Source organism: Aspergillus viridinutans, assembly GCF_018404265.1.
Source record: "Aspergillus viridinutans IFM 47045 DNA, scaffold_2, whole genome shotgun sequence".
Lineage (NCBI taxonomy): Eukaryota > Fungi > Ascomycota > Eurotiomycetes > Eurotiales > Aspergillaceae > Aspergillus > Aspergillus viridinutans.
The window spans coordinates 932423-945457 of NW_025091218.1; the positions used below are offsets into that span (position 1 = coordinate 932423).

The following is a 13035-nucleotide window of genomic DNA, read 5'->3' on the forward strand; positions in this document are numbered from 1 at the left end:
GGTGGTCCCACGCTATCCCCATTATGGCTAGCTCCCTATCGGCGTCCTCGGGTCATCGTTGTCAACTTGTCTTTACCCAAGGCTCGTTTCCACTTGGCAGGACACCTTCCTTGCCTTACCTACTCATGGTTCATGCTATACGCAGGGCTGTACGACATCTTGTTGATCAGAGCTTAATATGAGAACCACCTTGCGTCTATGCATACTCATTATTCTCTGTAAGCTAACGAACCTCTGAAATCCGTTTGTCTAGCACTATCTTCGCATGTTCCCCCCAGGCCCATTATCAAATTGCAGTCCCAATCTCCATCACAGAGGAAGAGTTCTTTATTTCTTTACAATCGCAATGGTACTTCTGCCGGAACTCAGAGGGCAGAAGACCATCAAGCACTGTCAAAGCCTTCTCACTTGCCTTGACTTTCGCATGGCGACTGGAAGACCACCTTGCCTCTGAAATCACATTACCGTGCACAATGACAGCAGCCAGGACGCCAGCCGGCGCTCCGTCAATGGTTGGCAATTCGCCTGCTTTTAAGCAGTAGTTTGTACAGCCGTACTCATTCGTCAGCTTGTTGTGGAGGAAAGTCTAACGGTTCATCAGCCACCTGTATGAACACAAAGACCATTAGCAGCCTTACAGTTGGATGCTTGTTGGCGAAAGTATCGTAGATTGACATGTCCTCAAAGAATGGTTTGATCTGGCGCTCGAAGAACGCCTCTATCACTTGGAAGTCGAACTTTGAGTCCACGAAAATGGCTCCGAGATACGCTTCGACCATGTCGGGCAAACACTACATTCCAGGTCAGTAACATGAGTAGATGAGGGTATATTTATGAGGATACTTTTGGTGGATCCTTCGCAACAACCCAATAATCGACCGCTCCCTGGCTTTCAGCCTGTACAGCCTCAATCTCCTCAACATAGTGAGTAATTTGAGCTTGTAGAGGGTTGCTGAAAGCCATGATACGCCTATGAAATCCCAACTTCACAGATAATGCGCCAAGGAATTTATTTGATACCACTGCCATCTGCACGGTTATAGTCAGCCTTATTTTTCGGGGACGAAAGACAAGGGGAAAAGAAAATCGCAGCTTTGAGCTTACCTTATGCTCGGTAAGCCATTGAGGGTCTCGATCAGGAAACCTTCGAAACAGGTCCTCCACGCAGACCATATCTAGTAGCGAATCGCCAAGGAATTCAAGTCGCTGGTAGCAGGGCACACGGTAGCCCCACGTCGAAGGGAGAGACGGATGGGTGAAGGCGGATGCGAGGAGTCTGGGATATGTGAAGTGGTAACCCAGCTCCTCTTCAACGTGGCGAGCCAGATCATCTTCAGATCCCCTAGATTTCTCGGCCTGGTATTTGGGCATAGTGTAAAGAGTGATATATTCCTTCCAACAGGCGACCCTGTGGCTGGGGCTGTCAACCAGAGCAGTCACTGCTTTCGTAGCCATGTCAAATCTATGCTCGGGCCCTCCTGACAACAACGATGCTCCTATCAGGGCCTCACAGACGTCAGCTATCGTCTTTTCTCCAAGGGCATGTTTTCCTTCGGAAAGGAGCTTCTTGCTGTGGTCCTTTCCATGCAACAAGGTCAAACCATCAGGATACCATATGTGTCTGCCATTCGAGCTGTCAGCATCCTATAAGTTCAGGTCTCGGTTCTCGAGACTCCACCTACCTTGAGAATCCCCGGCTACGAATGTACCGGTATATCTGCTTCTTAATGGCCGTATTGAAGAGATTCTTGTTGCAAATGAGGCACATCCGGTTCACATGGTAATCGAATTCGTCATCATCTGGGTTCTGAGTGAAAAGCGCGATCGATGTGGCCATTTTCAGAAAACAGTCGCCCAGGAACTCTAAACGCTCGTAGTTCTTGCCCATGCCTCGCTGGAAATGGATTTGTTGACCTCGATGCTCCTCAGTGTTGTCCGAGTCCTTCGTAAATGCCTCCAAGGCAAAATCAGGTCGAACAATGAGATCAAGTTCGTCACATGCTTCGAGAGCAATGAGATATGAGTCCAGTCTGCTGATGATTGCTGGAAATGCGAGACAGGTAGACGCTATCGAAGTAGGGATCTTCGCCACGCGTTAGCATGCCAACGTTATGCGCTAATGAGGGGATGAGGGGTCAACTAACGGCAGATATCCTCAGCGGCTCAGCACATATAAAACACTCTGTTTGCGTCTCTTTCTCCTGAGCGGTCATCTTATCCAGGAGATTCCGGCGAAGACGGACAAGCTCCGCCTGGAGGACTGGCTGATTCCAATCGCAGCCGGAAAGAAACCTGGCTCGTGAATTCTTTGACAGACTCAGGGTGTAGTTCATAATGTCGTTCATATGCCTACGGCGTGGCACCGAAGGTGGCGGCGGATCAGAGGGTCGCAATGTATCAGCCACAGCAACTGTGAAATAACGGAACCGCCCGTCCCAGTTGTCGAATATAAACCGATTCACCAAGGAGTCAGGGTTCAGGTCTCTAGAGAAAGGGATTTCGTCGTTATTCTGTACAAACGATATTGTATCCCAGTCAATACAATCGCGAGGATTTGTTCCCCTGCCTCGACCATTGAGCGCCTCTGCTGGAGCAAGCCAGTAAGGCATTTTTTGGACTTCATGTTCATAAACCTTGTGGAAAACGTCCCGAAATATGCGAAGGGTAAATGTGGTCAGCGACTGTAGTTCGTCAACCGATATTTGCAAGCCATGCTTCAGTTGGTTGGATAGGACCTTAGTCTCGACGTCCTCGTCAAGGTAGATTGAGAACGCCGGAAACTCTGGCAACTTTTCTCGGGTCAGCAAGAGTATGGGTCTGTGGTCGCGACTCAGGGGTTTCGAAGGCAGGAGGGACATGTGAATCCCGTAAAGTATGTCAGTTGGAGTGGTCCGTTGTCTAGCCCAGATGGAAGGCTTTAACAGCATGTCATACTGGTTCGTTCGCTTGCACGTAATGGCTAACTTTGCGTTCCTCATTGCTGGCAAGCGTTTGTGATAGATCGAATTAAAATAATCATCAAGCAATCTGTTTTTCCGGAGCAAGAGGCACGTGTCGAAAGCCGCAGATTGTTTGGCGACGGCCTTTCTCATTGCTGGGCTTCCAGTGAGTCCTCGAATGGGTGACTTTTCAGGCAATATCACTTCGCAAACATAGGCATTGCTGACAAGCGAGACCACATAGGTTACTTGAGGTACGGTTTCCTTCTCGTATTGCTGCCCAATGTTGATATCAGACTTTCATGAAGATCAAGGTGACAAAGCTTACAAGAGAACTGGCATAACGCGCAAGAATTGCAATAGCGGAATGATATGTGAGCTTTGCTCCTGTGCTTTTCACAGTAAAGGTTCGTCTTCCTTCCTCTTCCTGAAGTAGCGAATCCAAGTCGTGGTCGTTGCCGTGCAGTATTCGATCTTCGGGGAGAGTTTCACAGAACCGCTGCATGATTTTCTGATCCGTCAGACCCGTTCAAAGAGGTCCAAGATCTAAAAGTCCAACTTACTTCGGCCTCGCGAACCTCTTTAAGCCGTCCTTCATGCTCCGCATTGTCCTTCTCGACCATAATCGCGTACTGAGCGTAGACAATGTCAGAGGCTACTCAGGACAATCAACCAGATCAAGTAACGTACCGTGGAGGTGCAATGTCTAGCTCGTCCTCGACTTTGTACATACTGGATAAGTGTGCGATAAAGATCGAATCTTCGTGGGATTACTAAATATTCGTGAAAGTTAATGGTGCCATAACATACCTGACAACCAGATTGCAATCTGGGATATCGAGACCTTCTTCCGCCACTGATGTAGCAAACTTCTACACGTCAGACGAGTCACAATTAGAGCATTTTCGCGGAGTGTCTCACCAAGCAATTAATCTCCCCCGTTCTGAATTTCACTAAAGCAAGAAACTGTTGCCGAAACGTAACGTTCATGCCACCGATGTCACCGGGTCTAACGCCAATAAGAACCCCTGGACGCAAATGAGGAATGTTCAGGACTGTAAAAAGCTCATTGAGAATTTTTGCAGTGTAGCGCTTCTGCGTAAAGACAATACATTTTGTTCCTGTGGCACGGCTGAAGTGTTTGCTGAGTTCCATGCGAAGAAGCTGCACTTTAGGGCTAAGTTCACCTGGGAGCTCGGGATCAGCGAAAGAGCAGTTCTTGACGGTCTCACTTGCTTCTCTGATGCGTATAATATCTTTGAAAACAGCGCCATGTTCTGCATTCAAAGTGTTCGACTCAACAAGCTTACTGACGTTACCCTCAAGTTTAGGCAACACATCGTCTGCCAAGGCATGCCACCATGCTCTGTCTGAACACCATTTTCCCAGTTCTGAGCTGGCATGCCAGGCAAATCTAAAGACTCCTTCGAGTACCTTGATGTTGCCATAGCGAGCATCCATGAGCTGATAGAGTTCTGTTGCGAAAGGTGATTCAACCCTATTGTACGCCCACACTTCCTCTATGGGGCGACTGACGACTTGTCGCAAGAGTGTGATCTTTGAAGTTGTGGCAATTCGACTGTCCAACAAAGTCTCTAGTCTCCTACAAGTGATTAGTCTGATATCCTCTTTCTCACTGGCCGAGAACATACGTTGCGGCTTCTGTGATGTCGCCTTTTGTGTCGATTGGCGAAGCTGTCATTCCGAAGACCCTTGGACGCTGAGAAGGCTGTGCCTTGAAATAAGAATCCCTGATAATGCTTTGGTAAAGTTAGTATTAGCTTGTGGATCTGAAGTGTACCACGAACCGGGCATATGGGTGATCTTTCTTCGCATGATGAGCTTCATCAAAGATCAGAAGGTTTATTTGATCCATCTTTACGTATGAATTGAGCAAGCATTGGTCCAGGATCTCCGCTGTACAAACTATCACCATGTTCTGCTGCAAATGCTCATCCCAGGTCCGTTTATCCCATAGGTCAGTGCCCATGGCTCCAAAGAAGTGCGCAACATTCTGGTCAATGTTATTGCGCAAAACGGCCGCCTGTTGATATGCGAGTGCGACGCTGTCGACCTTGCAACGAGTTAGTGTACAGCCCACCAAGGCTAGCAGAACAAATACCAGAAAGAATGATACACGATGCGGTTTTTCATTCGCACGATTATCCAGCTCATTCAGGATGGTATGTTTCAGCAAAAGCACGGCGATCAATGTTTTACCCGATCCTACATACTGGTCAGCAGAAGATCCACTTACTGAAGAACAGGAGAGAAACGCTGAAAGCCAGCTTTAAAGGCAATACCTGTATCAAGAACAGCAATTGTGTTCTGCACCTTGGCCCGTTCGAACAGCTCAATCTGGTATTCCCTGGGGTCCAACATCCCGCTTCCCAGGTCTTGCTTTGCGACCAAATGAGCGATGGATAGCTCACCGTCTGATAAAGCTATTGGCGCTCTATCCATGGTTTCGTTGGAATCTGTATCGGCGCGCTTGGACAGCCTGCGTCTAAGTCAGCAATCGCTTACGAGGTATCTCCGGCGAGGGATACTGACAGGGCTTCAAATTGAGCATTCTGGGCTCGTCGTCGCTGTAAAAAATCATTTTGATTGGGAATGTCTTCATTATCATTATCAGAAGCGCCTGAAGAGAGCTCATCTTTGTGAACATCAGCACCAGAGTCTGCTGGGTCGCTTGGAGCAACATCATTTATGAAGAGGTCCCGTAACAGTGCAACATTGCTGGAGTCCTCGCCTTTCAAAGACACGGTTGACGATACATCCACCAGAGAGATTTGTTCAGTCATGGTTGAGCAATTAGGAAATGGCTGAGTTGGCGAAGTATGGAGAAAGTGCAGAAATATATTGCTTTACTTCATGAGGAGATGATTAAGTATACAGGGGGGCAGGAATAGGTTTGTAATCATTACGAGGAGAAGAAGAACTGGGTTTGTAGAAGAGGAGAACGAAGAGAGAAGATAGAGTGAATGTATAAAAAATTAGGGGAGCTCTATAGCTTAGTCGTTTGAGGTCATATTGATCGCAAACAGAAGGGTTTGCACCCAAAACAAGGACTCTGCGCATGATGACTCTGTTTCAGTCTGTTATCAGCTACTGCTTTGATGGAAATTCTTATACATTGTCACTCATAACGATCATGGAAGCTGTAGTGAAGAAACCTAGCCCTTGAGTCCGAAGCTGAGTATATCTCGACTCCGGCGCTGTTGATAAGAGCTCTGGCCAACTGATTGCGGGGTGTGGATCTGGCGCCGCGGGGCGAGTCCGATAATATTATTTTTGCGCAGGCCCAATGGCCAGGTACCGCAACGAAGCTTGTTCTTGTCGATTATCTGTGTCATATCGTCATTGCCCAGGATGGAGCAACCTCAAAGCCTCCGATCGCTATTTACCGCTGCAAAGGCTGAGAAAGCCTCGTTGGAGTCGCGGCCCGACTCCAATTCTGACTCCTATCGCAAGGATGTTAATGAAACGATAGCGAAGTTTGAGGAATGCCAGCGCCTCGTTGGCCAACTCTCCTTGTTCAGCTCGAACGAACCTCTAGAAGATATTGCAACAGGGGATATACAGTGAGTGAAATTACTACTAGAGCTGTGACGAACTTGTGCTCATGACTTGTACTTCTCTGCAAAGGTACCTCACCGTGGATTATCTCCTCGCAGACATTCTCCAACGTACCTATACCTCAGACCGCGAATCTACCATCCGGCGTGCTTTGGAACTATACGAGAAATACCTTTCGCGGTTAGATGACTATGGTCTTCTTAATGACAACGAGAAGAAGCTACACGAACGCTACATATCGAATCCCTCGTCTTTCTCCTTGACTCCGACTAATGATGCAGCCACCCGAAGAGAAGTGAAGCTATCAAGGTTTCGGGAGGAGAAAGAGCTGAAACAACGGCTTGAGGTTTGTTCAATGGTTCTCCCACGGTCGTGAGCCTTACTTACAGTCTCAAAAGTATTTGTCAAACAATCAGAGCCAACTACAAAGTGATGACGAAGACGTCCGGAAACTTTACCTGGCAGAAATCAATCTGTACACGCATCAAGCCTTCCAGTCGATGGATTTACTCTCCCAAGAACGTTCAATGCTTTCAGCGATTCGCAATAACCCTCCCAATCCCGCTGAGCTCCCGCAGGACGATCCCAGGCGACGAAACAACAACGCTGAATCAGGTTACTCGGAGCGTCTCGACCCGCCTTTGTCTCAGCTCCTCAGAGGTGGAAAGTCCCGTGCGATACTAAGTAGAGAAGGAAAGCCATTGCAGCCTTTTACTTTACTGGATCGCCGCACTCAACTCCAACAGGGCGTGTTTAGGTCCGGCCATAATCTCCCGACGATGACGATTGATGAATATCTTGAAGAAGAAAAGAGAAGAGGTGGTATAATTGAAGGTGGAGAAAAGTCTGGTATGAAAGAGGAAATAGACGAGGATGACGTGGACAAGGCAGACGAAGAGACAATGAAGGCTCGAGCCTGGGACGAATACAAGGAAGCGAACCCAAGAGGCTCCGGGAACACCTTGAATAGGGGATGATGTCTTGCCGTTGAAGTTCGTCAACATGAGATGTGCCTAGAAATGGACGCTTTTGGAGCCGATATCCCTCCTCGTGCAATGCAAGTCGTTGCTAATGATAATATCTAAACTCGCAGTAAAACACGTCTCGTGACGGCTCAATTTTTCATGTCGAGAAAATTCAAAGAGATTATTCGTTTTAAGGGAAAAAATGCCTAGAGATGAGGCGGAAGAACATGCTTATATACACTACGCAAGTTGGGGTTGTGCATTATATCTTTTTACATGGGGTATACATGGGGTATCGGCCCACTGTCTTTTTGCTAAGACTAGGGAGAAGACCAGCATCTCCACTTCGGTGAGACTGGATACTTTGCTCATCCACCAACAGTTCCTCCTCAAGGTGTGAGCTTTTTGCGTTGGATCTCCGCAAGGATCTCCCCTGCGCCCTTTTCTACCAGTGCCTTCGCCACGGTCACACCGAACTCTTCAGCGGATTCTGCCGTATCAACTGACCCATCTACTTCAACCTCAGCACTTTTACGACCGTCAACACTGACGACTGTGGCCCTCATTCTCAGCTTGGACGACCCATCGGAACCCTGGACCCACTCCGTCTCAACACCAAGAGGGGCACTGCAGCCACCCTCAAGAGTTCGCAAGAGGCTTCGCTCTGCGAGGCAGGCCATAGTCGTTTCGTGATGACCGATAGACTTGAGCATATCACGCAGAAGCTTATCATCTTCGCGAATCTCAACACCAAGTGCTCCTTGGCCAACTGCGTAGAGCATCCCGCCATTCTTAGAGTCAAGATACTGGGTTATGCGGTCCTCCAGTCCTAGTCTCAACAGACCGGCGGCAGCCAAGATAATGCAAGTAAATGGGCTATCCTCAGCATCTAGTTTCGCTAACCGAGTGCCGATGTTGCCGCGCACATCCTGGACCTTCAGGTGAGGGTATCGGCGGGCGAGTTGAGCAGTGCGGCGGATGGATGAAGTACCCACGACAGACCCTGCGGGCATCTCGGAAAAGGTCATATTGGGCAATCCTTTCTTCATCACCAGAACATCCCTTGTATCTTCTCTCTTCATCATGGGGCCCAATGTACAGGAGGAAGGTAGTTGAGTTGGTACATCTAAAATCGATTATCGGTCAGTAGCAAGCATTATAGCAATCTGAGCCAGGCGTGATAAACCTACCCTTCAATGAATGAACAATGAGATCGACATCACCAGCCATCAAAAGCTCTTCCAACTCCTGCGTCCAGAGGTTCTTTGTAGTGAATTCGCGGAGAGCAATAACCGTATTCTTATCACCCGCTGTCTCCTGAGAGTGTATTTGAAATGTATATTCCGGCCATGACTTCTTCAGCGCTGCAACAACCAGGTCGGTTTGCATGAGAGCAAGCTTAGATTTGCGTGTCCCTATTGTGAAGGTTCTCCGGGATGAGGAATTTGCGGCCTCGGAGGAAGGCGGGGCAGATGCCATTGTGATAAGTGTTTCAACAGAGGGGGGAATGAGCTTTGCTCCAGGACAGCACTGCAAACAATCAAAAGGTTTAGAGATAAATGTGCAGGATATCTGGTGAACAAAAATTTAAAGGGTCGCGTGTCTTCAAGTTGAAATCCAATCAAGTATCTCTCTAATACGATACCTATCTCCGGGAAATTTGAAGCCGCTGGCGGGCAATCAGTAACTAACGGTGGTTACCGCCTTCTGCTCTGAGGTACTGTCACAGCTTGTACCGTAAGGTACCAATAACCGTAAAGTTATCTTACCACGGGTGAAATACTCATACAGATCCCCGTGATCCATCAGTAGATGGAGTGACTGCATGACGGTTCCTCTATCACTCCAGACCACAGAGAATTTAGTGACGCTTATTGAGAAGCTTGCGTTAGTACTACTTGAACTGGTTTATTGATGTGTATCCAATCTGCCACAACCAGGTGAACAGTCTGGGGCTGGTACATCAATCCCCGGACCCGACTGACGTAGATCACGCGAACCTCGGCTTCGGGAAGCGCTTATCGCTTCAATCGCCGCCTCCCCAGAGTCACGGAGTACATCTATGGAGTTCTGGAACCTCTCCGCGCCCTTAAAACCAATCGTCCGACACCCTGCAGCCGATTTATGTTAATCAACTGGCTTCAAACGAACGCTGTATCCTCGTGCTCTTATACTAATAGCTCTGTTTGATATTGACACAAGTTGTGTCTTTCGGATTTGGGTGGCCGAAATGGGTTCCAACAACGGAAGAGCGACGAAATTGGCTTTAGTCCCTTTACCTAAAGGCTCCGTATTGCTCCCTGGCGTCACTCTACGCATACCTGTGTCGAATCGCCCCGATCTTGCCAACCTTCTCTCGACTCTTCTTGATCAGGGAAAGCGGGATGGGGACTCTATCACATTCGGTTGCGTACCTTTGAGTTCGCCATTGCTGAGCAACGACGGCCAGCAGCTGATCGATGACGGAAGTTTGGATGGTGCTAAGAAGGAGGAATATGATGCTATAGATGCAGGTCAGGCAAGAAAAGAGGATCTCTTCCGGTACGGCACGGTCGGCAAAGTGATAGGGGTGCAACGACGTGCCTATGCAGAGCCGTTCCTCGTCCTCCAAGGAGTTGAACGTTTCACCATCAAGCACATCTTGAAGGAGAGGCCCTTTTTCGAGGCAGAGGTGGTACTACACAATGAACGAGGTTGGTGCAAAAATCTATTGGCCGTTAAAGATATATTCTTCATCACAGCTAATTACAAGACGATAGATGCCATTTCCAACGATGCAGAGACCGTTGAGTTGTTCCAGCAGCTGAGACAACTATCTCGCGAACTCATAACCCTCCTACGACTGTCGTCTCTACTACCTTCGACTGGCACGCGCCTGTCGCCGCTCGTTGCTCGCAAATTCGAGGTGTACATTGCTAAGACGGATTTATCGCAGGCAGGCAATCTTGCCGACTTTATGGCAGATGTAGCTGATCCTACCTTCGAGGAGAAACTCCGCGTATTGGCTTCTTTCGCCCTGAGAACTCGGTTGGAAAGAGTCGTCGAGCTTTTGGGCCGACAGGTTCAAGGAATCAAGAACAGCGTCAAAGTTACTACGATCTCCACCTCGTCATTCCCACCGAGTTCTCCTTTTGATATCAGTCAAATTGATCCTCGAGAACGTGAGTTGTTGGCAAGGCGAGCCATGGCCGGCTTGACGGGCTTGACGCCCCCCGGAGCCACAGGCGGACGTAACAACGAGGACGACAAGGAGACAAACGAGGTCGATGAACTGCAAAAGAGGCTCCAGGAGGCAGAGCTCAGTCCCGAGGCTCGGAAGGTTGCCGACAAGGAATTGAGACGTCTTCGAAAGATGAACCCGGCAAACGCCGAATATGGCGTCTGCCGAACATATCTCGAAAACATCGCCGATATTCCCTGGACCAAGGTCACCGAAGACAAACTCGGGCCTGAGACGCTGAAGAGAGCAAGGAAGCAGTTAGATGAGGACCATTACGGTCTTGAGACGATCAAGAAGAGACTGCTTGAATACTTGGCTGTCTTGCGACTAAAGCAGTCAACCAATCAAGACGTCGAGCGGCAAATTGCTGCACTTACCAAGGAACTTGATGCTGCCAATGAAGCGCATGGCGAGAAGGACGTGCCTGCTTTGTCCGAGTCAGACAGAGTCCCCCTTGAAGCAAAATTGAATCTGCTTCAGTCAAGACGTATGGCTGACAAGTCCCCGATCCTGCTTCTCGTTGGACCACCTGGTACTGGCAAGACGAGTTTGGCAAGATCCGTAGCCACATCTCTCGGACGCAAGTTTCACAGAATTTCGCTTGGTGGCGTGAGGGACGAGGCTGAAATCCGAGGCCACCGGAGAACCTACGTCGCTGCTATGCCCGGCCTGATCGTGAACGGTCTCAAAAAGGTTGGCGTTGCCAATCCTGTATTCCTCCTTGATGAAATCGATAAAGTGGGCGGGGCCAATTTCCAAGGGGATCCGTCCGCAGCGATGCTGGAAGTCCTGGATCCCGAGCAGAACTACACATTTGTCGATCATTACATCAACATCCCAATTGACCTGAGCAAGGTTCTCTTCATAGCCACTGCCAATTCTCTTGATACCATACCCGCACCGCTACTCGATCGCATGGAGACAATCACTTTATCCGGTTACACGACTGTTGAGAAGAGACATATCGCCAAGAGACATCTGATTCCAAAGCAGATCAGGGCCAATGGTTTGTCCGAGGGTCAAGTCATTCTTTCTGATGAAGTCATTGACAAAGTCATTACCTCTTACACAAGAGAGTCTGGTGTGCGGAACCTTGAGCGCGAGTTGGGCTCAATTTGTCGACACAAGGCTGTTCAATATGCAGATGCGGTTGATAATGGCAGGTTGGATACGTACAACCCTGTGGTTGCCCTTGGCGACTTGGAAGATATTCTTGGAATTGAACGCTTTGACGAAGAGATCGCCGAGAAGCATGGTCGGCCAGGCGTCGTAACCGGTCTTGTCGCGTACTCGACTGGGGGCCAGGGTAGTATCTTGTTCATTGAGGTTGCGGACATGCCTGGCAACGGTCGCGTTCAGCTTACAGGCAAGCTTGGCGATGTTCTGAAAGAAAGTGTGGAAGTCGCCTTGACCTGGGTCAAAGCTCATTCTTTTGAGCTCGGTCTTACCCATGACCCCAACGAGGACATCATGAAGAATAGAAGCTTGCATGTCCACTGCCCAGCAGGGGCTATTCCCAAGGATGGTCCCTCTGCTGGCCTTGCTCACACAATCGGGTTGATCTCCCTTTTCACAGGCAAAGCTGTGCCTCCCCAGATTGCGATGACCGGTGAAGTCTCCCTGCGAGGACGTGTGATGCCTGTTGGAGGTATCAAAGAGAAATTGATTGGAGCACTGCGCGCCGGTGTCAAGACTGTTCTTCTACCCGAGCAGAACCGGAAGGACGTCAAGGATGTACCGCAAGAGGTCCATGATGGCTTGCAGATTGTCTATGTCAGGTAAGACATCATTATATTCACACCGAAAAAGCGTAACTGATCACTGACATATGTTGACCACAGGCATATTTGGGAAGCTATTCGTCAAGTCTGGCCTGACGCCCATTGGCCTGGACAACACCACATGAACTTTGTCGAAAGCCGGCTGTAGAGTTCTTCTTCGACTTAAACTCTTTGCTCTGAATTCTACTCATACTTTTTGCATTCCTCTTCATTGCTTGCGCTGACCATTGACCATTTTGGCTCATATCACCGTGTCACTCTTTCTTATATTAGCGCATTCAAAGCCAATCACTCTAGCATAGCGTCTTATATAGCCTAGTCAATGACCATCTTGGTTTTACTTCTTCCGTGTTACGTCCATCTTAAATTTGCACATGCTGAAATTGGAGTCTCCGGTGAAAAACTACACCCCTGAATATCATATTTATAGTCAGATGAAATTTCGACATATGGTACAAGGTTAATGAACATGTAAAAGAAACGGATCCGGGAAAGGAAAAGGCCCCAAAAAAGAAGCAAGTTTCCGCTTTCCTATCCCCAAAATGAATGAA

General features: G+C 48.6%; 4 protein-coding genes across 4 annotated transcripts; 2 read left to right on the forward strand and 2 right to left on the reverse strand.

Moving 5' to 3' along the window:
* Positions 1-286: 286 nt before the first annotated feature.
* On the reverse strand, positions 287-5743 carry Aspvir_003928 (putative RNA helicase/RNAse III; the record flags this gene model as incomplete). Its single annotated transcript, XM_043267166.1, has 16 exons — positions 287-586; positions 639-791; positions 844-1029; positions 1105-1621; positions 1683-2083; positions 2145-3215; positions 3268-3450; positions 3503-3571; positions 3630-3699; positions 3750-3808; positions 3861-4542; positions 4592-4699; positions 4748-5013; positions 5062-5165; positions 5243-5439; positions 5493-5743. 16 exons carry the CDS (start codon positions 5741-5743, stop codon positions 287-289), a joined length of 4617 nt encoding a protein of 1538 aa, XP_043123101.1.
* Positions 5744-6311: 568 nt separating this feature from the next.
* Positions 6312-7495, forward strand: Aspvir_003929 (IGBP1/TAP42 family protein; the record flags this gene model as incomplete). Its single annotated transcript, XM_043267167.1, has 3 exons — positions 6312-6523; positions 6588-6864; positions 6917-7495. 3 exons carry the CDS (start codon positions 6312-6314, stop codon positions 7493-7495), a joined length of 1068 nt encoding a protein of 355 aa, XP_043123102.1.
* Positions 7496-7872: 377 nt separating this feature from the next.
* Aspvir_003930 (porphobilinogen deaminase) lies at positions 7873-8962 on the reverse strand (the record flags this gene model as incomplete). The annotated part of the gene is made up of 2 exons (XM_043267168.1): positions 7873-8609; positions 8674-8962. The coding sequence occupies 2 exons, from the start codon at positions 8960-8962 to the stop codon at positions 7873-7875; spliced, it is 1026 nt and encodes a 341-aa protein (XP_043123103.1).
* Positions 8963-9713: 751 nt separating this feature from the next.
* Positions 9714-12632, forward strand: Aspvir_003931 (putative LON domain serine protease; the record flags this gene model as incomplete). Its single annotated transcript, XM_043267169.1, has 3 exons — positions 9714-10176; positions 10243-12481; positions 12545-12632. The coding sequence occupies 3 exons, from the start codon at positions 9714-9716 to the stop codon at positions 12630-12632; spliced, it is 2790 nt and encodes a 929-aa protein (XP_043123104.1).
* Positions 12633-13035: the final 403 nt, after the last annotated feature.